We start from the raw sequence: 27253 nt of genomic DNA, 5'->3' as shown, positions 1-27253 counted from the left end.
GTCACGTGTGTTTTCATACACATCATTATTCTCATCTTTGTCTTGTCTTTTATAACGGACAGACGGCAGATAAAAACACAGATATTCAGTAGTAGAAGAGAGAGAGAAACATTAGGACAGAGCATTAGTCCTGAAAGCTGCTCTACACAAGCATGCAAACACTCTCAATTTCACATGTCATTAGATTCAGTAATGCAGCAGAACGTAACTCGTGACGCTATACTCATCACTGCCACAAGGGGAGCTATGATGCTTTAGCATCAACACACTTAATTAAACACACACTGCACAACTTTTGCCCAGATCTTTTCTCCAATTTACAGTCTGAATGAGTTGATCAGAGGCTTTTGGCAGTCTACATTTTTTAGTTTCAGATTATGAATTCATTTTTTTAGAGGAGATGAAACATATTTGATATTTATGAGGCGAGTCTGAACACATATTGTGTGGTGTATTAAATCTTAAGCTAGATCATGTTAGATATTTTTATTTCTAGTGACCTGAACATGACACAACTGGTTGTAGTTCAACCAAAAATGGAAATTCTGTTATCACTGACTCACCCTCAAGTAATTCAAACCTGTCCGACTTTTTTTTTTCTTCTGTGGGAGATGAAAGAAGATATTTTAAAGAATGTTGGAGACAGTTGGTAGCCAAACCGTTTCGGTTCCCACTGACTTCCATTCCAACACGTGTTGGTTACCAACATCCTTGAAAACAGCTTTTGTTTGTGGACCACAGAAGAAATATGTGTATTTTTGATTCTTGGGTGAACTATTCCTTTAAAAAGGATACCAAAATTTGATCACCTCATGTTGGCTGTCAAGAAAAAACAAAACAAAAGCAGTCCACACAACTAATGTTTTATAATACAAGTCTTCTAAAGCCATACGAAGCTGTTAAAAAGCCATTATTAACTAATAATCTTCTCTCAATTGTGCTTGTATTTAACTCAGTCTCTAAATGGATTTCTTTGACAGTGCTTTTTTGTCATCCTGTGGTGCTTTACAGCCTGTTTTTATATGGAAAAGAGGGAAATTTTCCTCTTGCGTTCCACAGAATAGAATAACACACTATGGGTTTGGAACAACATGAGAGCGAGTAAAATGATGACAAAATATTCATTTTGGTTAAATTTTGGGTGAACTATCCCTTTAATGACAGACATTTGTTCCTGCCACAGTAACTCAAAAAAGCATGTTAAAAATGCACAATGAAACTATGTTTGCCAAGCATTCGTGCATTTGCATACTTGCGCTTGAGTATGTTTCTGTCTGCTAACAGACATTCGCTCTGTTCTACACTAGATCCTTCTGTATCAAAGTACACACATCCACACGTATGACACACAACACACAGATACGAGCGCTCTTAATAAGCTCTTCAAAAGTGAAATGATCCAGACCGATGATGATGCAGATTTTGAGGTTTTCAGAACTGAAGCGAGCAGCATGTGGTGAACACCAGTGTGACCATCTGATGAAGACCACAAAGACTAGAAGAACCGAACCAGATGCGGACAGAACCGTTCCCCTGATTTGTAATTTGAGGACACATTTCATATTTGATTGATTAAATTGTGGCTTGGAGAGGAAATGGAATCAGTCCGTGTGCAGCTCAGTCGAACTGCAGCATGTGTGTGTGTGTGTGTGTGTGTGTGTGTGTGTGTGTGTGTGAGAGAGAGAGAGATTCAGTGGTGTGTGATTAGAAACAGTCTTTTTAACGGTCCCTTTAGAAGGCTGACCAACAGGACGATGTCAAATAACACACTGGAAACGACGATACGTAGAGTTCGCTCTCTCAGTCTCCTGCGTATGCTGGACAGTGGTCAATAATAAAGAGTTCCCTGCCATCCCATCATGCTTTGCTGCACTTGCCTTTCTTCTCTTTGCGCTGGAACTTGCGCAGTCGTCGAGTCCAAATGTCCCTCCACTGAATGACCAGGCTGTTTTTGTCGGCCAGGAGTCCCGGGTGTTCGGGGCTCGAAGTGCCCTCGCTCGTGCCCAGGATGAGGAAGCGTTTGCCCATGTGTATCCGCGGACATTTGCAGGCCAGATCCTTCATATGGACCCACAGCACGTGATCGCCTCTCTTCAGCGGCTCTCCGCGGCTCTTGTACACAGACACCAGGCTGACGGAAAATTTGGCCCAATCTCCAACGGTCTCCATGTCCAACACACTGACCTGGACAGCTACACACACACACACACATACACATGAAGACATTACACCAGATATGATTAATGCTTGATTTTGCATTAGATCACAACAAATGCTTCTTAAATATAAAGAGACTAAAAGGGGAGAACAGAATGAGAGATAAAGTACCGTAGTCCTTTTTGCAGTATTTCTTCATGTTTATCTTGAGATTTCCCTTCAGTGGTTTACAGTACGAGTCACAATCTAGAAACACAGAAATGTTTGAATTAAAATTCTATTAGAATTTAAATGCACTGTGCACTGTTCACCCATCCATCCATCCATCTATCTATCCATCTGTTCTCCCATCTATCCATCCTTCCATCCATCACCCCATCCATCTATTCGCCTGTCCTTCTATCCATCCATCCATCTGTCCGTCTATCCATCTATCTATCCATCCATCCATTCATCCGTGTGTCACAGAATGGATGCTGGTGAACTAGCATGCAACTAGTAAGTTGGTTTACCAAGGACCACTTGTTGGTTAAGCTAGTTAGGAAGCCTTTCCTGGTGTTTTCAACAGAGTATTGTGAGTGTTTTAGAGTGTTTGCAATAGTTGGCATGACTTCACTCTGTGTGTGTGTGTGTGTGTGTGTGTGTGTGTGTGTGTGTGTGTGTGTGTGTGTGTGTGTGTGTAGGGCTCATGTGGCACACTGTGTGAAGTGTTCATTGACCCAGAAGGGCTGTTGAAAACACACAATTCCTTCACTTCTCTGCTTTCACACACCCCTGATTCATTTTCACTCATGACAAGGACAGATTGCGAGTTCTCCGCCCCTTTTCCAGCACTGATACAGAGCGAAACGCTTCACAAAAGTGAGAGGTACTTCCTCTGTCTGTCTCTAAACTCTGTCCTGAATGTGTGTGTGTGTGTGTGTGTGTGTGTGTGTGTGTGCACAAACCTGCAGGCTCCTCTGTAGTGCTGATCACAGCCGTGGGCTTTATCACAGGGATTTCTGAAAGACACGTATAGGATGATGTCAGTGTGCATTCCTGTAGCTCAAACAGCAGATTGGACACTAAAGGTCATGGGATTGATACAATGTAAGCCACTTGCATAAATACATGAACCCAAATCTAAATGTGCAGGTGTGGAGAAAGTGTTTGATTGACAGACAGTGATAAACACACCTACTGCCTTACTATGTGCGATAGCCAACCATATATTCACTTGTCTACACTTTGAAAACTAAATTGTCCCTAAAAGTTCTCCACATACATCAGTGTCCCAACCAGACATGATGCAATTAGTTTCCAGACAAAGCAGCTCAACCAATCAGATATCTGATTGTGGATTTCACTCAAGACGAGGATACCAAGAATAAAAGTGCCTACTTGTCTATAGTTTGAGGACAAAAAAAGTGTGTGTGTATATATATATATATATATATATATATATATATATATATATATATATATATATATATATATATATATATATATATATATAAAAGAGAGAAATCTGACAAAACTTTCAAACAATCATTATATATGAAATATTTTTTCATATTTTATAACATTGGTAAAGTTATCCAAACTATGACACAACCAAAAAAGTTTGTATAATAATAATGTGAACAAAACAGAAAAATAAAAATGAATTTAAAATTAAGTTAAAATAAATTACATTAAATAAAATAAATATAATTTCCATGAATTCACATTTGCTTCATGTCTCAGTGCCGTTTGCAGTTTTGTCTTGCATGTGAACGCTCAAAAACCATAAAAACTATTTTCATTAAAAATAAACATTTCAGTAAAAAATAAACATTAACTGAAATAAAATTAAATAGAAATTAGTGTTTTTTTTTCAGGAAGTTGCAAACATTCTCTTTTTAAACTTAGTTTAACAAAAAAAAAACTGAAATAAAAATTACCAAAACTATATATATATATATACTGTATATATATTAAAATGAAATTAAATTGATTAAAATAAAATGAAAACATAAAATCTAAAAACAACTACATATAAAAATATACAATTCAAAATAAAAAAAACTCTAACACTCATTGACACAAAATAATATATCTTTTACCTTGGGCCTCCTGATTCTTAAAAATAAAACATAAAGTGAATAATGCTTTTTATTTTTTGTAATGCAAAACTTTTCTGTTAGGTTTGGGTGTCATTTTGGGTTAGTTCTAGTCATTGTTTTTATAAAAACAATATAAGTTTATAATACATATTCATGTAGACAGATAAACAAATGTGTGTGCCACTCACTAATGCACGGGGCGATGGGCGATCGGCTCTGCTGATACCCTTTAGCACAGCGGTTGCATGTGATACCAGTCACCCCATCTTTACACGGGCACTGACCCGTCGTCTGGTTACACGTTTTACCTGCAGCTCCCACAGGATGGCAGTCACATGCTGGAGAGAAAAGAGAGAGAGAGAGAGAGAGAGAGAGAGAGATGATCAGCTCTGGCACAGGGGCAAAAGGGAAGTCCAAATAATGGCCTTAGTCCCCGTCTGGACCCGTAAACATTGCCATGACACTCAATCTGTTACACACTTCCCGTAACCACACGCACACACACACACACAAACACACACACACACACACTGCTATATCTCATTTAAAGTCAGATGGCTCAATATTATATTAAATTAGGGGCTGTGTTACAGGAATTACACATAGTAACCGAAGTCTCCGACAACAACAAACAAAGAGTCACAGCATGGAAAACAGGTTTCATGTTCTGCATGACAAACTCGAACACTCAAAACATTATACTGAAAAAATCGTTCAGAAAACATCATGTTATGATGCCAAGACCAAGAGCTACTTACACTTCTAGATTGTGCATATCTAATTATTCTTTAATATGACTATTTTGCATGCTTTATAATAATAGTAACGTTATCCAAACTATGACATCAAATGACACAAATTGTGACAAATAAAATAAAATAATTTGTATTATGAAATAAAATGTTAAGTTATTCTTAATAAAAAAAAAATGTAATAATAAAATGAAACTACATTATTAATAATTTATATAATTTAAAATGGCTTCATGTTTCATTACAGTTTGCATGTGAAGACTCCAAATGAACTTAATATTGTGGTTAAAGTTCGAATTGCGAATTCTGCCTGTTTTCTCAGCATTATGAGTTTATATCCCGCATTTAATTTTTTTCCTCGCAATTGAGAGTTTATATCTCACAATGGTGACTATTTCTCTGAATTCCGAGTTTATATCTTGACTCTTTTTTATCAGAATTTGTTAACAGTGTGAACGGAAAGCTAACTGAAGTGATCCAGAGCCAAGTTCACTTCCAAGTATAGTGTGAATCCAAAGAAATAAGGTCCACTTAAAAAGGTTTAGGCATGTTTAATGTCTTATTTTCATTCATACACCATTGAGACACTATTATACATTTTTACAAAAATGTGTCTGAATGAGTTTTTATTTTATATTACCTGTTTACATTTTAGTTATGTTTATGTTATGTAGTAGTAATTATGTAGTAGTTTTTATTTAAGTTTTAGATTTTTTTAGTTGAACTAAATGAAAATAAGAAATGTTCAAATAAATAGGGATTTTTTTTATTTTTTATTTATATATATATATATATATATATATATATATATATATAATATTACATTTGAATCATCAATAACTGTGGATTTTGGGCAAAAAAAGTGAACAGTTTTCAAATTAGAATGATGGTTTTGTGTGTATTAGTGATAACTATTCTAGTGTTTAAGCATGTGTATGTGCACTGATGCGAAAATGTGTGTTTCCTCTCTGTGTTGAGACTCTCAAAACACACACACACAGATAAGGTCTGAACAGCTGTGGCAGCTGCAGGTGAAGCTGGACGCTCCGGAGACCGAGCTGTGACTTCATCTGTGTGTGTGTGTGTGTGTGTAGGTGGAATTTAAGGAATTCTCAGGTGCTGTATCACAGTAACGCTGATAAGAGTCTCAGCGCTCAACATGGGCGTTATCAAATTAACACTGACAGCACCACAAAAGAGTTCCTGATTGACGCACATACACACGTTGTTCATTCAGTCTAAATACTAATGTCATACCAAAGAGGTTCTTGTGCAAGAGCAGCACTGGTTCTTGTTACCACACACTCAACCACATGCTCTTGGGTTCATTTCAAACCAGCAGAGAGCAGCAGAAACAACTAGACTTTTAATTTATGAAGCAAATGTCAGACGCTAAGGTGCTCTGCTTTTTCTGGATTCCGTTTGATTTTTCCTGCACTCTGTTTTAATGTTAGCTATTACATTTTAGCATTAGAATTTAACAACAATTTTATAAAAGTTTAACAAAAATACAATTTTGAGGGCCCTAAGAAATCGGATTTACTTTCTCCAAATTCTTAATTTTCTGTTTTATTTTATTACGGTTTAATGTTAGTAATTAAATTTTAGTGTTACATTTTAACAACAGTTTATTGAAAGAGGAATAAAACTGACTTTTTAGGGGCTTACTTTATTTATTTATTATTATTTTTCCCAAATTTGGTGTTTTCAATTAAATTTTCTGGACAACGTTTTAATGATTTAATTAACTATTAACAATCAAAAAGGATGTCGGTTCAATTCATAAGACTTTTTTCTGAAATAAATGTTTCTGATTTAATACTTATTTCTTATCAAAAATTGTGGTAAAAAAAGCATTAAAACATTAACAGTTTAACCAATCCTCTAAAATGTAATAAAAATAAAATATACATTTAAGACTTGAAAATAAAATATACATTTTATTTTTGTCAAACTGGTAACACATGCTGCAAAAAATAATAGTTTTATGAAGACTGTGTGTATATGACAAACTATGCTGCTCAGAGACGTTTAATATTTAAATAGCAGTTTTTTTGAGCTGTAATATTCACAGACACAAGTCCATATTTCAATTTGTTTAAATTTACAGCCCTTCTTTTGATTTATTTATACAACATTTGCCAAATTCAGTCACATTCTGTAATATACTGTAAATTTTATTTTTATGACTGGATTCCATTATTCCATTCTTGTTTTCCACATCCCTGAATCCATAGGGCTCTATATCATTAATAATAATGATATTTTATAAACACACACACACACACACACACACACACTTTATCACTGTTAAATATTGCACATTTAAACCTTATCACTGATCCAGGTGAATAAATTTCAACTCTTGGCACAGAAATTGCACATTTTTCCAAGCAGCCACAAAAGCAGAATTACTGATTGATAGTTCTGTAGGAAGCAGACTTTTTACACTGCTCGCAATTTAACTTACAGAAACCCCTTTACTTATGGATTGACTTTTCCTTCCAGGAATTCTCGACTTACAAGACATCTTTTATCCAAACACTTCAATTTTTCTCAAACTCTGATGTGTGTTTACTTTGGCCGGAGTGATGGCAGCAGATATATGAGCTTCATGTACAGCCTGCTCCCAGTGCACACCGGCCCTGGTCTGGTTTTATTGAACTCTATTCTATTTTTAGATCTTAATTTATATACATGTGTGTGCTACTGATTTTATGTTGAAGCTTTCAACCTGGAAAACACAGTGCATAAAACATTTGACGCACATAAATCCATTTTTCACCCATAAATAAAGAGTAATCCATAAAAATGACTGAAACACAGTCAAAAAATAAAGACGAGTGACTCTTATGTAGCAATAAAATCATGTCTAAACACATCCAGTCTGCAGTTTTCAAGGTCCGAAATAAAATAAAATAAAATAAGTGTTAAAAATCTAGTCCAGGATTTCACAAACCCTATTGTCAGCCGAACCTCTTTGACTTCGACTCTCTGACATATTTACTCAGTCAATATTTCAGTAAAATTAACAACACATTTGCATGTTCACGGTTCTCTGATATCAGTTAACGGTCAAGTGGCTTTCATGTAAACAAATAAAATATCTGATAGTGTTTTATGTTGATTGTTTTTATTTTCTATATTATAATTCTATATTATAAATATTTGTTTTATTTTAGTGATACATTTTTATGATTTAATTCATTATTAGCCTTTCATAAACTCATGAACACACTACCTGAACAACTCTGCCCAAAAATAATACATAAATGTACTTATTATCCAAAAATCGCCAAGTTGCTCAATACCATCATTTATAGAGGCTTGTGTAAGTACTTTAAACAGCTGTAAGTGATTTTTTGGAACACAACACATAACATGTCGCTGTAACTTGACAGATGGCCTCAGAAATCACACTTGAATTTCAAAGTTTTTCAAATTATTTGTATACTTGTCTCTGTGGCAGCTCTCGGTTCTATAAACAGCAAAAAAATGACCTGACAGCGGCCCATTACACGTTAACCAATAAGAAACATTGTCCTGTTTATTTGAGCGTTCCCAAATTGTTTGGGATGGGACTTCCTGTCTTTAGAGTGGAAGGGAAAATCTGTTTGGAAACAGTCATAAATTTTGTAATTCAGCATGCTGCCACTAGGGGCACTGAACGTCACAGCTGAGGTTGACCTTGCAAACACTTTGAAGTAATTCAACACAATTTTGGAGTGTAGAGGTGAAAAAATGTAAACAAAAATTGCTTTTTGAAGATAAAGAAAAATATTTATGAATGCCTCAGAATTGTGAATTTTATATCTTAGAATTGTGAGTTTAAAACTCGCAATTCAGATTTTTTCTTGCAATTGCGACTTTATTTCTCACAATTGTGAGTTTATATTTCACCTTTTTGACTTTTTTTCTCGGAATTCTGAGTTTCGGAATTCGAACTTTGTTTTGCAATTGTGAGTTTATATCTCACAGTGGGGACTATTTCGCAGAATTCCAAGTTTATATCTCGCCATTGGGAATTCTGCCTTTTTTCCCAGAATTACAAGTTTATAGCTATCCTGCAATTCAATTTTTTCTCACAATTGAGAGTTTATATCTCACAATGGTGACTATTTCTCAGAATTCCGAGTTTATATCTCACCATTGGCCACTCTGACCTTTTTTCTCAGAATTACGAGTTTATATCTCGCAATTAGAACTTTGTTTTGCATATGCGAGTTTATATCTCACAATGGTGACTTATCACCAAATTCTGATTTCAACTCCAGATTTGCAGAAACAGGCTTCCATAAATATCTTCACTATAGAATGAAAAGTGAAAGAATGAGGAGTGTCGTACCTTTGCAGGCTCTGCGGTGTGTGATGGGTTTGCCCATATCTCTGTAGAATCCCTCTTTGCAGTAATGGCAATGGCGTCCGGCGGTATTGTGTCTGCAATTCATACACACTCCTCCACTCTTACGGCCCGACAGCTTATACAACTCCATGTTAAAGCGACAGCGCCGCGCGTGCAGGTTACAATTGCAAGCTATAAAGAAAGACAGGGTGAACATGTCATTGATGGAAGTTACATATCACACATATGTACATATGGTGTTTTCTCAAAAAGATGATTGCTTGAGACATACAATATAATTAAAAGGATTTCACAGTCTGCAGGAGAAGCTTTAGATCCCTACAAATTTTTGTTTTTATTTTATCTGTTTTCTGGTGAAACTACAAAGCAAATAATGTAAAAAATAATGCAAAAATAATGAAACATTAAACATGAAACTCAAGAATTCTATTAAGCCAAAAAAGGCCATATATATATATATACACGCATATATATATATATATATATATATATATATATACACACACACACAGTTGTATATTTATACAGTATATTAAAAATTCCTTTAAATATTCAAATATTTGGTCTAAAAGGTTTTGTCTTTTTCATTTCATGATTTGAAATGCCTACCTGTTTCATTTCAGTGTTTGACTTTGTCCGTGTTTGTGTATGTGTGTGTGTGTTATTACAGGACCAATTTGTATGGAATTCTGTGGTTAATGAAACCTGCTTGGGCCATTCCCTCACACACACCATCTGCTGCTCTGTGTGTGTGTGTGTGTGTGTGTGTGTGTGTGTGTGTGTGTGTGATGAAAAGGGGGTGCAATTTCGGGGGGTTTCTGGGTTAAAGTCAACAGGGTGAGATTACAGCAAATTCAACTCGATAAACGTCTGCAGGCGATGTGTGTGTGCGAGTGCTGTAAGGGTGTGTGCATTTTTCCAAATGAAATTCCAAAAGCGTGACAAAAAGAGCACACATATTCACACCCAAATTAAGTGCTACGCAGTCACACACACGCACAAGACAGAGACAGAATTATTAAAGCATACGGTCTAAATATGAGCACTTTCTAGGGTGTTTCCAGATGGGCTCTGATTTGAGCGGGAAGGCTTTAGAAACGAGCGCAGATTGGCTGATATCTCCCAGCTCTGCATTTGTGCCTTGAGCGTGGTACTTAATCTAAAGTTGTTCCAAGGGTCTTTCTCAATGGCACCCTTCCTCTATTACAAGAGCTTTCCAAACACAGCTGAAAGCACTCAAACCTATTAACCTGAGGTTAGAGCAAACCCAGAGCTCCAAATTCATTTATGTAGAGCAGAAACTTTAGTTTGATGGAGCGTGCACTACAGGTATTCACAGAACTACACCCAAAAACACATTTCTTTAAACCCCATACATCTTACAGTTAATGTTGTGATAAATTTGAACACAGACACGTTTAACTCTACATGATGTCTAAATTAATATGATTAATTAACTGTACAAACTAACCATAATTAAACTAATATTGCTGTACAATTAAGCGGTATAAAAATACTAACTGCTGTTACCAATTGCGGCTCCCCACTAACTTCCAAAATACCATGGAAGTCAATGGGGACCTTTAACTGATTGGATACCCACATTCTTCAAAGTATCTTATTTTGTGTTGAAAAGATGAAATACAATTATACAGGTTTGGAACAACTTGATGGTGAATAAATTACAGAATTTAAGAGGGAGGGGGGGATAAATTATCTCTTTAAGATTACGTGTTTCTTCAAATTACTATCCTGAAGTATGAGAAAAAGTGATAGTGATGCTTGTCTTAGTGAACGCCACTAATAAAAAACACCAATAACACCTTCCACAGAACATCACCTGTGTGTTTTAACACACATATGTTTTATCAACTAGGAATAACAGCACATTTAAAATTCCATCCGTGGTTTTATGTGAGCATAAATATCAGAACATTTGGCTCACAGGTGTTTCTAATTGATTAGGCGTTTCCTGTTGCGTAGATTGTTCACACATGAAAGAGTCGTGAAGTCTCACGTCTCCGGTCAAATCTTTTGTTTTCTGCTTGTGAGAGAAAAGCGAGTGTTTTTAGATTTCAAAAGAATTAGGAAAATTGGGAAAAGTCATAACACAAGAGTTGGCTGTAGTCAAAACAGCAGTTTGGCAGTGAAGCTGCTTTGAAACTGTAGCTGGTCGAGCTACAAGCTACTCATAATTTAAATTTCAAACAAGCTACTAGAAAACAAATGGCTAACTACTCAGTATAGCCATTTTTTTTTTTTTGCACACAACAGTATTTTGTTGCACAAAAACAATGAGAATCTCTATTAGGGTAAGAGCATAAACAAATACATTTACATTATGTGTAATGTGTAAAATGTCTTCAACATGAATTTATAAATCTTTTAATCGGTTAATTCGAATGATTATCTGAGCAAGTGTTCATGTTATTCAAGTGGTTTGCAAAAAGTGAACTGCATAACATTTCTGAATGAACCAATTCACTAAAATCTTCCTATTGCTATATGAGAAAAAAGGACATATCATAAAAAATAAAACAACTGTCAGTGAAATGAGTAACAAGAACTCCAAAACTCTGTACAAATCCTGCCAGGTTTGTTGGCAGGCCCTTCAAAAACACAACAGGATGGTGATTCAAAACAGCCAAAAAAAGAGGAAAATGTTCGATTAGTCAAGTCAATCTCGGCCCTTGGCGGACATGTTTTTAATCTTTTAAACTTCTATTCAACTAAATAGGCATTTCACTTGCTGAAGAGTGACTCACTTCGAAACTCCCAGAAACAGGCAACAGCTGGATGTTTCTTCTCTGAAGGTTTGGCACAGGACGATAGCGCAAGACTGGCGACGTTGATGAGTTACAGACACGCCGCCGCTATTTCATGCTGGAGATCTCTGACTAAATGCTACATTTTATAAGCTTTATATTTGTTTTGAAATGTCACGATACTTATGTTAACATAAAACGGAGTAATAGGGCGCTGAGAGTGCTTTTATTTATTAATTTACTTAATTGCTTACATGTGTTTAGACAAGCAAAACCTAAAAGGTGGCATTTAGCATTTTTGGTTTACAGGCATCTTTCAGACTGTTTAGAAACTGCTGGAGTGAACAGGAAATATAGAAATCCAGTCCCGATTTCTAGATGGCTTTGGTTTTACAGGAACACGAACAATTCTTTTAACAAGTTCTTCGACAAATGTGTCCTTTGAATTGTAGCACGCAAAGAAACAAAATGACAAGCTAGTTACAAAACACATAATCACTGGCAGACTAACAAATAAACAGGAAGATAAACATATCTCTACAGGGTTTCTCTACAGTGTCACAGCTTTATATCATTAACGCTCTGTGTGGCGTTTTTTTTTCCCTCGGAAGCAGCATGTTTTGGTTTGTGACGTATAGGAAATCCAAGGCAGTAAAAGTGGGCTTGTGTGTGTGTTTAATGAGGATATGGTTAGTACTCATACTTCCAGTGTCCTGTGCAGGTGGCCGTGACTGGCATATACAAACATAATTACACACTTTATTATATTAACCTAGCAACCGCATAGCAACTAACTAACAACCACTTAGGAATCATTAGTAACTGCATATCAAAACACTATCAAGCATTTAGAACACCCCTGAAACCGCATAGCAACTCATTACCAGCATCTCATAACACCCTGGCAGGATACACTAACTACCATTTAGAACATCTTAGAAACTGCATAGCTAACACTAACAATACTGAGCACCCCAGCAACCCACTAGCAACGCACTAACAGCCATTCAGAACACTCCAGTAACCGCATAGCAACACATTAACACTCACCTAGAACACCCCAGCAACAGCATAGCAACACATTAACACTCACCTAGAACACCCCAGCAACAGCATAGCAACACATTAACACTCACCTAGAACACCCCAGCAACAGCATAGCAACACATTAACACTCACCTAGAACACCCCAGCAACAGCATAGCAATACATTAACACTCACCTAGAACACCCCAGCAACTGCATAGAAACACATTAACACTCACCTAGAACACCCCAGCAACAGCGTAGCAACACATTAACACTCACCTAGAACACCCCAGCAACAGCGTAGCAACACATTAACACTCACCTAGAACACCCCAGCAACAGCGTAGCAACACACTAACACTCACATAGAACAGCCCAGCAACCATGTAGCAACACACTAACACTCACCTAGAACAGCCCAGCAACCGCGTAGCAACACACTAACACTCACCTAGAATACCCCAGCAAGCGCGTAGCAACACACTAACACTCACCTAGAACACCCCAGCAACCGCGTAGCAACACATTAACACTCACCTAGAACACCCCAGCAACAGCGTAGCAACACATTAACACTCACCTAGAACACCCCAGCAACCGCGTAGCAACACATTAACACTCACCTAGAACACTCCCAGCAATCGCGTAGCAACACACTAACACTCACCTAGAACACCTCAGCAACCGCGTAGCAACACACTAACACTCACCTAGAACACCCCAGCAACCACGTAGCAACACACAAACACTCACCTAGAACACCCCAGCAACAGCGTAGCAACACACTAACACTCACCTAGAAAACCCCAGCAACCACGTAGCAACACACTAACACTCACCTAGAACACCCCAGCAACAGCGTAGCAACACACAAACACTCACCTAGAACACCCCAGCAACAGCGTAGCAACACACTAACAGCCACCCAGAACACCCTAGCAACTGCATAGCAACAGCAAAAGTTTTGACATGTTCTCCAGACAAACTGTTTGATTTGAGCATCAGCGCCTCTGTTTGTGGTCGGCAGCTCATTAGTCTGCTGTAACTCTGTTAATCTCTTTGTCCTTGTTCTCTCAGCTGAATGGCGGGATGATTTTAACGAGATCACACTCAACCACTGCCAGGTCGGGCACCAAATCGGCAGGAGTCCTTGGCGTGTGTCGAGGCGAGAAAACGAGGGAGTGGAGCGTGTAGCGGGGGTCAGTCAGAGACGGGGCCACCAAACCACAGCAGATGGCAGGAGGAGAGAGAGAGCCAGAGGTGAGAGGAGACAAACACAGGGCGCTGCCAATCAAACGAAAGAAAAATAAACGATCTGAAACCAGTAGAGAAGCACATGGGAAAAAAGACCAAGTGGACAGGAAGAATTAGACGAGGCAGAGAGATTTATGGGAGACATTAGTGATACTAATGGAGTGTCAGGACTGCCCAACTGGAGCATTTGGGCACAATATATCTTTCCTGACACAAAGATTATTACATTTACACCATTTGGCTAATTTTTCGTTCAGTAATTATACTGCCTTCTGATAAGATAAGATAAATATTTGCAGCTGCTACTGATCTTTAACATATGGATAGTTGTATATCTACAAACAGACGCTGAATACAAGAATTAGAGCCATCAAGTATATGCATCTTAAAAACATAAAATAAAATAAAATAAAATATAGTACAAAACAGTGCCCAAAAACTGTACATAGATGATAGATAGATGTAGATAGAAAAATGTAACAATATTTATTTATTTATTTGTGACATAAACTGTAGTATAAAAGTCCAATTCAAATTCATAAATATAAAGTATTTGTATTGCTTTACAAAACTCTATATAGCAAAAGACTTGCAAAAGTCTGCGTTGATAAATAAGAAAAAAAAAAAATTCAAAGGTGCATTTAAAACTTTTTTCTGCAGAGTGACTATGCTGTAAAAAAAAATACACTTACATTCTGCTAAACGGCACTGCGCTTCTGCAGCAGCCGGTGTAAATTCTGTGATAATATGGCCGCCAAAATAAATAAACGCTGCTTTCGCACACGTGTGAAATAGGCCTAGAGCTCTCATTGCTGTCAGGAGCGTTGGGCTCTGAGCGTGGGCTGTTCAGACACAGGCTAAGAGAAGAGGTTTATGTAAAGATTAACATACTGCAAGACAGACATACACAAACACAAAAATCTCGGCTCTGCACTCGAGTGTCAGTCTGTATGTATTCAATGGAATGTATCCAGCATTAATACCAATACAGGCTAAGTTAAGCTCATAAATCACGTTCAGATGTGAGATGCGATGAGAATTAACCTTCACGATTTTGCCAAGAGATCATTTCATAACACCACACTGCAGCACTGTTCTAAAATGTAGTGAGCTGTCTACCTAACAGCGTAAATATGCTGCTTTCGATATTATTTTTATTTATCTTTCACAAAAAAAGCCAATTCCAGAAAACACTGAAACAAGCTCCAGTGAAAAAGTCCATTCAATATGGCGGACAGATTGAGAGAAATGGTAAATATAAACATACTGTAGAGTAGCTAGTCCCAGTCTTTTTTTTTTTTGGCCAAGCGACATTTAGTGATATTTAACATAACATTTCATTCAATTCTGACATATAATTAAAAGATAATACAAAATTTTGTATGTGTTGTGAATTTGCATAAATAGTTTAGCAAAGTTCTACCATCAAACTCCACAAGTGTCCATCACAATTGATTTGATGGTAGCATAGCTGAGTCGTCCATGTGAGTGTTACAAATCATTGGCAAATGAGGCCTATTCACGCTAAGAAAGATAATTATTAAGAATCCGACATTATATCATTGTCCATGCCAATGAGTGATAACAATAATCTGTTTATTATAAGCAAGCATTGCCATTTTGTCATCTGCAACATTGAATGCTTATGCTCTTGATTTGGGTGGATTCTGATTGACTGTCAATGTTTTATAATTGATCAACTTGAAAAATCGTTCTGAATTGTTCCTCAGTTGTGGTGTGAACTTCGTTATTCTCATAGAATAGGAATGATTATTAAAACTTGATAAGTGTAGTTATCTTGGTGTGAACTGGCCTTCGCCTATGAAGGCAACAGTCAGAAAGGCAGCTCACTAGGGGCCAGATTTACCAAACAAGACAAAATAGTGTGAGAGCGCTATGTCATAAGAGCACCGAGCAAGTTCTACAGATGATCTACAGGTGATTCAAGACGCACCCAATGCATTTCTATAATGACCAGCACAATTTACAGAGAGCAGCACAAATGAGCAATACTCGCAGCCATGTCAAGCACAAATGGGTAAAGACATGCTTTTTGGTCTTTAAATAATAACACAAATACCAGCAAACTGACTACTGCAAATATCGGTAAATCACATTCCAAGATTTATTTAAATACTCTCCTCCCATAAATTTTTCAACTGTAAGGGAAACTACTGTAAATGCATATGCAATAATATCAGTCGCAAAAGTCACTGTGTCCATGCCTTTTCATTGTTTATTTTTCACTGCGTGACTTTAGTAAATCTTGAAAGTAGTGTTTTAACGGCAGAAGAGGTTTTGTGATGGTACAAGCTGTAAGTAAATCTGGAACAGCTAACGAAGACTGAACAACTACCACATTTTAATGAGAACTAGGGGTGCGACGATAAATCGATTCATTGCGATTCTCAGGAATTGATTCTGAGCTTAGATTTTAACAGCAGATGGCGCTCTAGGCTAGTTTTTAACTTCACACTCAAATGTTCACGAAGAAGAGCACTTGTGCGTTCGGCTGAGTAATGTAAGTGGTTAAATGCACTTCAGCTTTTATGCTTTTATGATGCGTGATTCATGTAAACAGCCCACTGTAAACACTCTTGCAATTTGCTTCAACCTTTAAGAACTTTATGAATAATAATTTTAGGTTCAAGTGGCGTGTTTAAGGAACTCAAATCAAGCAGAGTACAGCTGTTTCTAAAGCATGCATTGCCATCTGCTGTTAAAAACTAAGCTGAGAATCAATTCTAGAGAGAATTGCAATGAATTCAGAGCCTATTTATCGTCACACCCCAAATGAAACAAAGCGGTCTGTGTGCAACTTACGCAAACACTCATTGGCTTCTTTTGCTGTTGCGCGTTGCCAGGGCCGGTCGTAGTGAAATGGTTTGCAGCGGTCACACTCTGGACCCTCTGTGTTGTGTTTGCATTCGCACACCAGTTTCCCATCCTTCTCTCGCATGCACCTGGAGGCGTGGCCGCTACATTTACACCTCCCACCCACTTGAAAGTCGCCAACCGCGTAGTAATAAGTAGGCAGCGTTCCAGGCGGCCCGAGTGGGTCTTCGCTCTCACGTCCTGACATGGGCAGCGCTCTAAGGTGCTGCGGGCGACTGAAGACCACTCGGATGTCAGTGACAGTCACCCAGTCCTGCAGAACAGGGCTCGAGTCGAAGTCCTTGCCCGAAGGGCGTCCGTCTAATGTGCTAAAAGCAATAAGGCCACCAGAAAGTGGGTAGAGATCGGTGTGTCCATCTGTGCATAAAGCTTCCTGCTCGTTCTGCTTGGTGATCGTTGCTTTGTTGGGTCGGTTGTACATGCGACGGCACTGCGACGAGTAGAACTGGTAAGGCGACCAAGTGCGGCCATAATCCATGCTTTTATAGATGGCCAGGGACTCGGGCCGTGGGGAACAGAACTGCAGGCTGACATAGGTGATCTCAAACTTCTTCCCGAGCGACAGTGTGAGTGTCACATTGAGCGGCGAGCCCTGCAGGTTCTCAGACTGCCAGCAGGTGAGGTTGTGGGCGGAGTTTAGGTCAGTGAGGTAGGAGGCAGGGTGAGCATGGCGAGGGTCTGATGCATCGCAGACCTGACAGGTGCGCACAGCGGGACGGTCGTCACGTTCCACTAAACTACAGGAGCGAGACGGCGGCCGGCCGCATACGCTTGATACGCTGACCTCCTGGCCGAATGCTGCATTGATGAACTCTGGGATACATCGGCGGGCGGCGCCCGTCTCGTCATAGCAGGGGTCCGTCGGCGTTACTTGAGGCCCGGCGAATGGGTTCAGACTGTGACTGGAGGCCCAGGAAAGCGTATGAAACAGAGTAAGCAGAGAAAGCAAGTTCTGAAAACTCTGCATGATGTCACGAGAGGGAATGATGAATGTGGGATGGGGAAGGGAAGAAACGAATCCAGACGGATGGTAGAGAGAGGAGGAAGTCAAATAAACAAATATGGCTGTAGCGTCTCTTCAGACTGGAGTACGTGTGATATCTTGGAAAGACAACCCGGTCAGAAAACGTCCAGTGGATAGACGACTTTCCCAGAACCAACTCTCTACAGTGTGTGTCTGGAAATGGAAAGGCACAAAATGTCAACAATATTCATATAGTACTTCAAAGAAACCATGTTCAAAAAATGATGTTATTACAATGATACCATAACACAAGTACACTGAAGAAATCAAGGTACAAAAACAGGGCCTAAAACCCTTTTTTCAAAAAATAGTCAGTGACAAGTAGAGATTATCCTTTTTAAAATGTAAAAAAAGACTAAATTTAAAAAAAAAAAAAATATATATATATATATATATATATATATATATATATATATATATATATATATATATATATATATATTCTTTTTTTTTTACAAATAAAAACTTTTTAAAAAATAACTATAAATTCCATCATACATTTAAATAACTAAAAATAACTAAATTCAATGAATAAATACACTGTAAAACACAAAATAAAATAAATGTAAAACTGAATTAAATTAATTCAACCAAACAGACAGAGAGTTACATACATTAATCAACATAAATTCAATAGTCTCTCAATAGGAGCTAGATTGTTTAGGAAAAAATTTTGTTTTGTAGTTATTGATAAACTCACAGCACTAAATCAAATACTACACTAAAAAAGGGACATCGATGAGTTGTGAATTATTGTAAAATATGTGTATCTACTTTATATTTAAGTTGTTTAAATACTTTGCAGCTGAACTTTTTGCAATCATTTGTAAAATTCACTGCCGTGATGTTACTCTGATGTGTGTGAATGCCAGGACATTGCTATAGAGTTGCAAAGGTGTTCTAATTAGATTTTAGTGTCGCTATGCAGTTGCTTGGGTTGCTAAGTGATTGCTCACAAACCAAATCAAAAGTGTTCACCCTCTAGTCTCTAGATCTGGTTTCAATGTGCATTTGTGGGATTCTTCGCCTGTTTTATAGGCCTGCAGTTAAAAGTGGAGCATTTTATCACTTAGTAAAGTAGGAACACATCTTTGCAACAACACACTATTTAAGGAATTATTAATTACTAGAGCACAAACGCAGCAGGATGATGCAATAATTTAACAATAATAGTGACGATTGTGCAAGTGTGTTTAGAAATGCTCATTTATAGACATTTCAGCCATTTTAGGAAAGCCGTGCATGCAGAAATACACTGCAGATTTTATTTGATGGGTTAATTTTGTCTTGGTAAACATGCTGAGATTCCTCATGTTTTCTTGGGGAGTTTGGGCAGTTGGAGGTCAGGGGTTTTACTGAGAACATTTAATTTAATGTTGCTGTGCACAGATGCTTTTCTAGATTCATAAAGCAGAAAAAGATTTCTACAGTACAGTGATATGTATCTTGTTTTAAAACAAAGAAAGCATACTTCCTCTATTGCTGAAGGAATCAGCAGTCAAAGTCCATCCCGCATCCTATGTGCCATGATCCAGACAGACACTGAATTAAACTCGATACTCTCAAACTCTCCTGATGCTTGGATCCGCAGGTCGACGCACATATGATCAGCCCGGAGGGAATCTGATGAGATCTGCACGCTGTTTAGAGTTAATGAGAAACAGTTTGACATTAGTGTGTATCTGAGCCGAATCACACTTCTACAGCACTACAAAGGGCAATGAACCATGAAACCAGAGTAAAACTCCTCTCTTAGGACCTGTCACCGCATGTGTGTGATGTGAATATCAATGCGACTCTTTCTGCTCGGGCCCCTTTGCAACGGTTCAGATGGACCCTCAGATAAAGACAGTAAAATCATGCTATACACAACTTACGAATTAGATAAAAAGCCTGAAAAATTAATTATTATTGTGCTGAAAAATAGATTAGAAATTGGCTCAGATGCATGAAAGCTTCACGTCACACCTGTTACTGTATCATGCATGCTCTTCCCATGCGATTACAGTGAAGGTGTCAAAAGCATCAAAGCATCAAAAACGGCACAAAAGCAACCAAAAGAGTCCATTCGAGTTTTCTGAAACCATACAATGTGTGTTAACTTAAAATCAGAGAATCAGAAAAGTCAGAATCATTGGTTTAAGTTGGCTCTTTCAGATGATTCAGTTGATTCAGTTCACAATCCATTCATTCATTTATCTAACTGAATCAATAATGCAAAGCTATGATTCTATAACATTTTTATAGTGATTTTGTGTCCTTTATCAAGTTTTTAGATAAGTATATTCCGGCATTAGTATTATTAAATTCTATGAAGCCTGTGCTTTTGATGATTGATGAATTATAGAGCATATGTTTTATATGAAGACACAATAAGCTCTGAATGGCCCCTTTTTTTCCTCTGTTTCTGTCACATTCTACCAAACTCTCTCTCTCCCTCTCCATACACACCTCTTCAGTCACACATCATCAAACACCAAACAGAGAATTAAGCTCATTACTTGACCCTCACGCCGTCAGTCGAACTCTCTCACCCCCACCTCTCTCTTTCTCTACCTCGCTCGACCGTTATAACATAAACAGACCGAGAAACACGCATAATGGGGCTCCACTAGTTTAACCACTACTGAAAAAGTGCCTTTTTTAAAGACTTTAAAAACTGTGTTGCAAATTATCAGTGTAAAAATGTTATATATATATATATATAAATAAGATTCTGATGAACAAAGCCTGATGATTATGTTATCTAGCTTTATTTCAGAATCTTCCAGCATCTTGTGGTTCAAGAAAATAGTACTTAAATATTCAATTTAATGATAAATTTTATATATATATATATGTATATATATATATATATATATATAGTTTAATTGCTACATTTTAATTGAACAGTACATTAAACAATATTTATTTGAAAAAATATATATTAAATATATAAAATAATCACACACACACATATATATATATATATATATATATATATATATATATATTTATAATGTATGTACTTTGCAAACACTTTTATCAACATTGACTTACATTACATTTAAAATTACATTGTTTTATAAGTTCATGCATTCTCTGGAAATCAAACCCATAACCTTCTTGTTGCTAGTGCCATGTTTTATGGTTTGAGCTACAATAATGCTACATTTTTAAATGTTTCTTAAAAGTCTTTAAAAAAAACGTTCTTTATTTTTCCAGAATTAAATGAAAAAAAAAATCCAAAAATGTCAACGCGGTCTGAGACGTTTGGACCCCATTGTATGTATACACACATAATTCTGATTGTGCGGTCATTTGGTGTTTACACTGTGTGTATGTGTGTCCATGCCACAACATCATTTAATGTTGGATCCGTCAGATTCTGAGAAAAAGAAAACGCATCCCTCTGATTACACACACACACACACACACATATGGGAGCATGAGACAGAAATAGGTGAAAGGTTTAGTGAGACACAAAAGGACAAATATGGACAGAACTGAGGAAAGGGGTGGTATGTGGGAGAAGAATAAAAAAAGACAGATAGTGGCTGAAGATAAAAGACGGCAAAGTACAGATCAGATACATGAGAGAATGAAAGAAAGAGAGATGGATCACAATGAAAAATGGACGTCTCTCACAAAATGACTAAATATGGAGAGTCGAGTTTCTGCATCGAGCATGTGTTTGTGTGTGTGTTTGTGTGTGTGTGCGTGTTTGTGTGTGTGTGTTACTCATGACACAGAATTTATCAGAGCTGAGACATAACACAAGTGCACAGGCTCAGATGGCAACTACATACATTTTAGATTTAAAGGTTATTATCATTAACTAAAACTATTTTTTTTTTAAATGGTTAACTCAAATAATGTTTAAATAAAAATAAATATAAATACAAGATGAAAAACTAAATTAAAATGAAACATGTAGCCTTGTCAGCTAACTGAATTAAGTTTAAGTAGAAGCATTAAACTTACTAACTGGAAATAAATAAAAAACTACGGTAAATATAATCGAAAAACTGAAATAAAAATAAATGAAACCTAACAGTGATATTTAAATCGTATAAAAAAATACTACATTTAAAAATGACAACTGTAAATATAAAAATAAATAAAAACTATAAGTAACACTAAAATATCACTGTTCAGGTCTGATTCCAGTCTGGATAAAACTCCCACTCTTAAGATCCAGTCAATTCCCGATAGATACAGTTTTCTAATTAAATATCCCTTTCATTTTAAATGGGTTAAATGCAGTTGCATGTTGATTTTAATGGAAGAGAGAGAAGAACTGGTCAGGGCAAACTAATCCAGAGCATCTCAGCAGAGAATAATCACGTATATCACTCATCTGACTCCCGTTTTCGATACAAATTTTCCTTTAAGAACTTCGAGATTGCAATAACAAGATGTGCTCTGTAAGAGGTGTGCAATCTGTCAGCATAACTTAATCCACAGAAAACCAGTTATCAGTGTTGATTTGACCTTACACATGGTGAAGAAGTGTTGATAACTACAGATTTCTCTTTTCTGTTTTAATTTTTATCCAGTCTCAGGCCCAGTCTAGGTTTTTTCACTTGTTTTCTGGTCCAGCAGGTGAAAATGGTGCATCTGACACTTAAAGTAAGAAGCAGCACGCTGTCCTCAACAACACACAAGATTTGAAGAACCATTCATGCCTGGGAAGGTTTTCGATGGTTAAAACTGATTAAAAAGTCACATACAGCAAGCCGACAAGTTAAATGCATGACTACAAATGTGCGAGTGGAAAGAAAACCGCCTGGTAAAAGAATGCAGCCACTGCGACCAGACCCTTCCCTCACACACACGGACCAAACCCAGCCCTGACTAAAACAGCAAAACCTGATCTTAACCACACACACACACACACACAGAAAAATACACATGATGACCGGGTCACGCATTGATTGCTGATTTGAAAATAATTTGAAGATAATTAGAGAATCTGTGCAGTAATACATCATGCGTTGCATCACACTTCTGTAATTTTACTTTGGGGACAGAAATGCTGCCAGACGTTCTTTAAAACTAATCTGGCAAAAGCTTTTTCCTAAAAAAAAAAAAAAATGATGCATAAATAAAGACATGTTTATTTTAATTCAAAAAATGCAAAAAATATAGCTTTGGTTGGTTTGTATTAATTATCAATTGTTTTATATGAAAACAATGTGTGTGGTTTAGGGGTTTTAAATGCATGGGTTCTGTGTAAAATAACACGCAGACTTTCACAATCTCACACATAAGTACACATCTTTTTCCATTTGACAACAAAAAATTCACCGCTAGGCATCACCAGCTTTGAACTCAGGAGGGAAACCACAAATAATTTTATGAAGTGTTCAAATACTGACAAACACATTTCGTGCACCACACTCGCACACACACATGCACACACACACACACACACACACACACGCACACACGTACGAAGTCATAAGGTGCCAGGGCTACAACAGATTGAATCATTTAACACTGCTCTCCGACTGGACACACTCCGGGTGTGTGTGTTTTTAGGCACACCCCAAAAGTTACAGCAAGGGAGTTGCATGGCAAAGAATAACTTCAAGCACACACACTCCCACAATTACACTTTTACGGCTGTCACCTGCTATTTTATGACCCCTGACCTCTTGACATGCTTAAAATCACATGCATAAACAGACACAAAACACACACTCAAGGCAACGCAATGACTCTTAAAGGGGTCGTATCATACATTTTTGTGTGTGAGTGTGTTTGAATATAAGTGGATCTTAGGTTTATATTAAAGAAAAAAAAACATGCATGTGTACATATATATATTAAATATTAATTTTACTTACCACTTAAATATTAGTAGGTTTTTTTTTGGACTAAATGCAGTAATTAAGTGGTAAAACATGAGCTGTTATCCACAATTGACTCATATGCAGTATGGATGGTCATGTGTTCAAATGTATTCAACTGTCTAAAGTCAGAGGTTTGCAACACTTTAATAAATGTTTTGGAATCTGAAAGTTGCTTTAATAATACACTAAAACTCTTTTATCTCAAAAGATCAAGCTAAATTTGATTCCTGATATGACCCCATTTATGGTAAGTCCAGTAAAGCTGTGAAAGTTAGTGTATAGACTATTTTGTTGGCGACAAAAGAGAAAAGGCTGTCATGTGCGCGCACACACACACACACACACACACACACACACACACACACACACACATAGATGAAGCTTCCTGTCCTGGAAGAGAAGGAGAGTGAAATATAGGCCATGTTGACTTTAGCTGCTAAGGTAGACCGAGCCAAGACTGTGTCAGGTCCAAACCTTTCACTGAAGTTGAAAAACGCTGCTCTCATGTTGCCCTGCGCTGAAAATACGGCCCAATTACGTCTTAAAATGCAGGAGGAAAGGAACATGCTAAAATATGATGCAAAATCATATGCATGCAGTGCATTATCCCAAAAGTGCATGATGTATGCTAATTAAAGAAAGAGTTCACTCAAATTTTCGCCATCAGTTACTCACCCTCATGTTGTGGGATTTCTCCCTTCTGTGGAACACAAAAAATGTTTCGAGAATGTGCGAGCTGCTCTGTGCATGCAATGAAAGCATACGGTGTCCGGACTCCAAAATTGATTAAAAAAAAAGCACCATAAAAATATCATAAAGTAGACCATATGACCATTCCAAGTCAAACAGCTCTGTTTGAGGAACACCTGAATTAAAGCGTCTGAAAAAATTCCAAATTTTGATGGAACATTCCATTTTTTCCATCATAAAAAATTTCATTATTATCCATCACATAAGATCTGAGAGCCAATGGTGTTTAGTGTTATTCAAAAGGGTGTTTTTGGTTCCGTAAAGAACCTTTCAGTGAAACATTCTTCAGAGAACTAAGCGTAAAGAACATTTTAATAATCTAAAGAACACTTTTCAACTATAATGAAAAAGGTTTCATGGATGTTAAAGATCATTCATGGAACCATCAATGCTTTTCAACGAAAAAAAGAAAGACTTAGATTTTAGAGTGTTCTTCACATAAAGCTTTAGATAGCTTCAGAGGACCTGGAATATAATGCACAGAGACTTTATACGGGACTTTTATTGTGCTTTTTAGTTCTTTTTATGGACTGAAGGGCTGTCTACTTTCATTGTATGGAAAATAGAAGCTTAAACATTGTGCTAAACATCTTTTTTTGTGTTTCACAGAATAAAAAACCTCATACCACTTTAAAATGACATGAGGGTGAGTAAACTGTGACAGAATTTCCTTTTTTTTTTTCTTTTTTTTTTTTTTTTTTGAGAACTATTCCATATAGTTCTGTCAGAGAGAGCTAGGATGTTGTAAGTAGGTCAAGAATCAAACTAACACACGGTTTAGTTATCAGATCTCTCTCCCTGTCTGCTACACCTCTGAATTTACTGTCAAACACAGTGCTTTTCATTTTGACAGCTCTGAAACATCTGATTTTTTCCCCCTTTTTCTCGAGGGCCAGCAGTGGGCAGGATCAGTAAACTGAGCTAGCGTAAATGTTTTTCCCAAAGTTTAACTCTACAGTTCATCTGTGACCCCGGGGAAACCAGAGAGGGGCTTCACTGCAATAAAATCACAGGAATCCACACAAACACACACACAAACGTGTGTGTGCCACGTCCATCAGGGGAAGCAGAAATCTTGACGCTGTCACACATACCTAAGAAGACTCGTGAAGAGTTGCTTTCCTTGGCATCTCTCACAGACCGGGAACGAAACAGAGTTTGGAGTGCTCTGTTAAATCACCATTAAAAGAGAGAGAGAATTTAGACTTTAATTGTCCACCTGTCAGAGAGTGAGCAGTGCACAGGACCCTCATTATTGTCTAATTAATATAATCTGATTATTCATAATCATAAACAAAACACACTAAATGAACACTCATTTTATAAATGTCACTGCTTTAACTTATTAACTTGGTAACAATTAATCAGTTTTCATAATAACTGCATATAAATTGATATTTTAAATAAAGTCATTTGAAAATATTTTCCAGCTTTTATTTAAAAAAATGCACTTAAATCAGAATCAGAATTAGCTTTATTCACCATGTGTGTGAAAACACACAAGGAATTTGGTGCTCACTAACATACATACACATCTCACATGAGAACAAAAAAATCATTTAAATAGTAAAACTTAACAATAAATAATGTGTATGAATCTGGAACAGTAGATTGATTTATGTACAGATCTGTGCATTTTTACTGATATGCATATGTATAAATGCATGGGACTTTGGAGGAAGACTATGGATACCGAGGTACATTTTTCTGAACTAATGCATGAATTCAGTGTCAGTTGTAAATGAACTGGTTGTGTTCAGCAAAGCTCTCGTTCACCTGCGTTGTACAACTAGAGTTGTATATGATACCATGCACATGTCCATTTATAATAGCAAAATGCATAATGTAGATATTACAACAGTTAAACTGTTTGAGAACCCACCTGAATCTCTGGATCGCGTCTGAAACCGCTAAACCTCAATCAAGAGGGAATGTGAGGAAAATAAATCCAGATCGATTGTGATTTAGTCCTGTTCTCTGTTAGTGAATGAAACTCACAGATGCAGCAGCGGTCAGTTCCGTTCATGAGACAGACGCACACTGCCACACACGCGCACTGAAGAGAGAGAGAGAGAGAGAGAGAGAGAGAGAGAGAGAGAGAGAGAGAGAGAGAGAGAGAGAGGAGGGGTGACGAAGAGCGAGCCAAGGTGAGAAAACCCGACTGTGCCCCCTCACACACACACACACACACCAAAAATACCAGACTCAAACTGCATTAGAAAACGAGTCTCTGTTTCAAAACCTTGTAAGCCGCCTCTCTAGACAGCATTTTGTTGCATCATAAGCGCGCAGCGTTTTGGGGCACCGTAGTCGCGTGCAACATTTCTGGACTTCATATGAGCG

At 37.2% G+C, this 27253-nt stretch overlaps 1 protein-coding gene across 3 annotated transcripts; it reads right to left on the bottom strand.

Moving 5' to 3' along the window:
* Positions 1-685: 685 nt before the first annotated feature.
* Positions 686-26976, bottom strand: LOC132116375 (netrin-3-like). 3 transcript variants are annotated; one of them, XR_009425626.1, is made up of 10 exons: positions 26793-26976; positions 26005-26078; positions 19795-19963; positions 17228-18476; positions 9339-9527; positions 4430-4579; positions 3105-3158; positions 2329-2403; positions 855-2192; positions 686-780 (listed from the first exon to the last, which is right to left on the bottom strand). XR_009425626.1 is itself a non-coding variant. In XM_059525197.1 (9 exons), the coding sequence occupies exons 4-9, from the start codon at positions 18264-18266 to the stop codon at positions 1858-1860; spliced, it is 1842 nt and encodes a 613-aa protein (XP_059381180.1). In that variant the 5' UTR covers positions 18267-18476; positions 19795-19963; positions 26005-26078; positions 26793-26976; the 3' UTR covers positions 692-1857. The 3 variants fall into 3 exon arrangements, 2 of the variants coding, with proteins under 2 accessions (XP_059381180.1, XP_059381181.1); XM_059525197.1 differs by having other exon boundaries at positions 692-2192; XM_059525198.1 differs by lacking the exon at positions 26005-26078 and having other exon boundaries at positions 692-2192.
* Positions 26977-27253: the final 277 nt, after the last annotated feature.

Source organism: Carassius carassius, chromosome 35, assembly GCF_963082965.1.
Source record: "Carassius carassius chromosome 35, fCarCar2.1, whole genome shotgun sequence".
Classification (NCBI taxonomy): domain Eukaryota; kingdom Metazoa; phylum Chordata; class Actinopteri; order Cypriniformes; family Cyprinidae; genus Carassius; species Carassius carassius.
This window is presented reverse-complemented; position numbering and strand designations above follow the sequence as displayed.

Bases quoted from the DNA above. Each gene is read 5' to 3' on its own strand.
- LOC132116375 (XM_059525197.1), bottom strand. From the start codon at position 18,266: ATGCAGAGTTTTCAGAACTTGCTTTCTCTGCTTACTCTGTTTCATACG. The intron at 4,580-9,338 runs GTACGACACTCC...TTTTCTCTCCAG, and splicing joins ACACCGCAGAGCCTGCAAAG to CATGTGACTGCCATCCTGTG. The intron at 2,404-3,104 runs GTTTGTGCACAC...CTGTGTTTCTAG, and splicing joins CACTACAGAGGAGCCTGCAG to ATTGTGACTCGTACTGTAAA.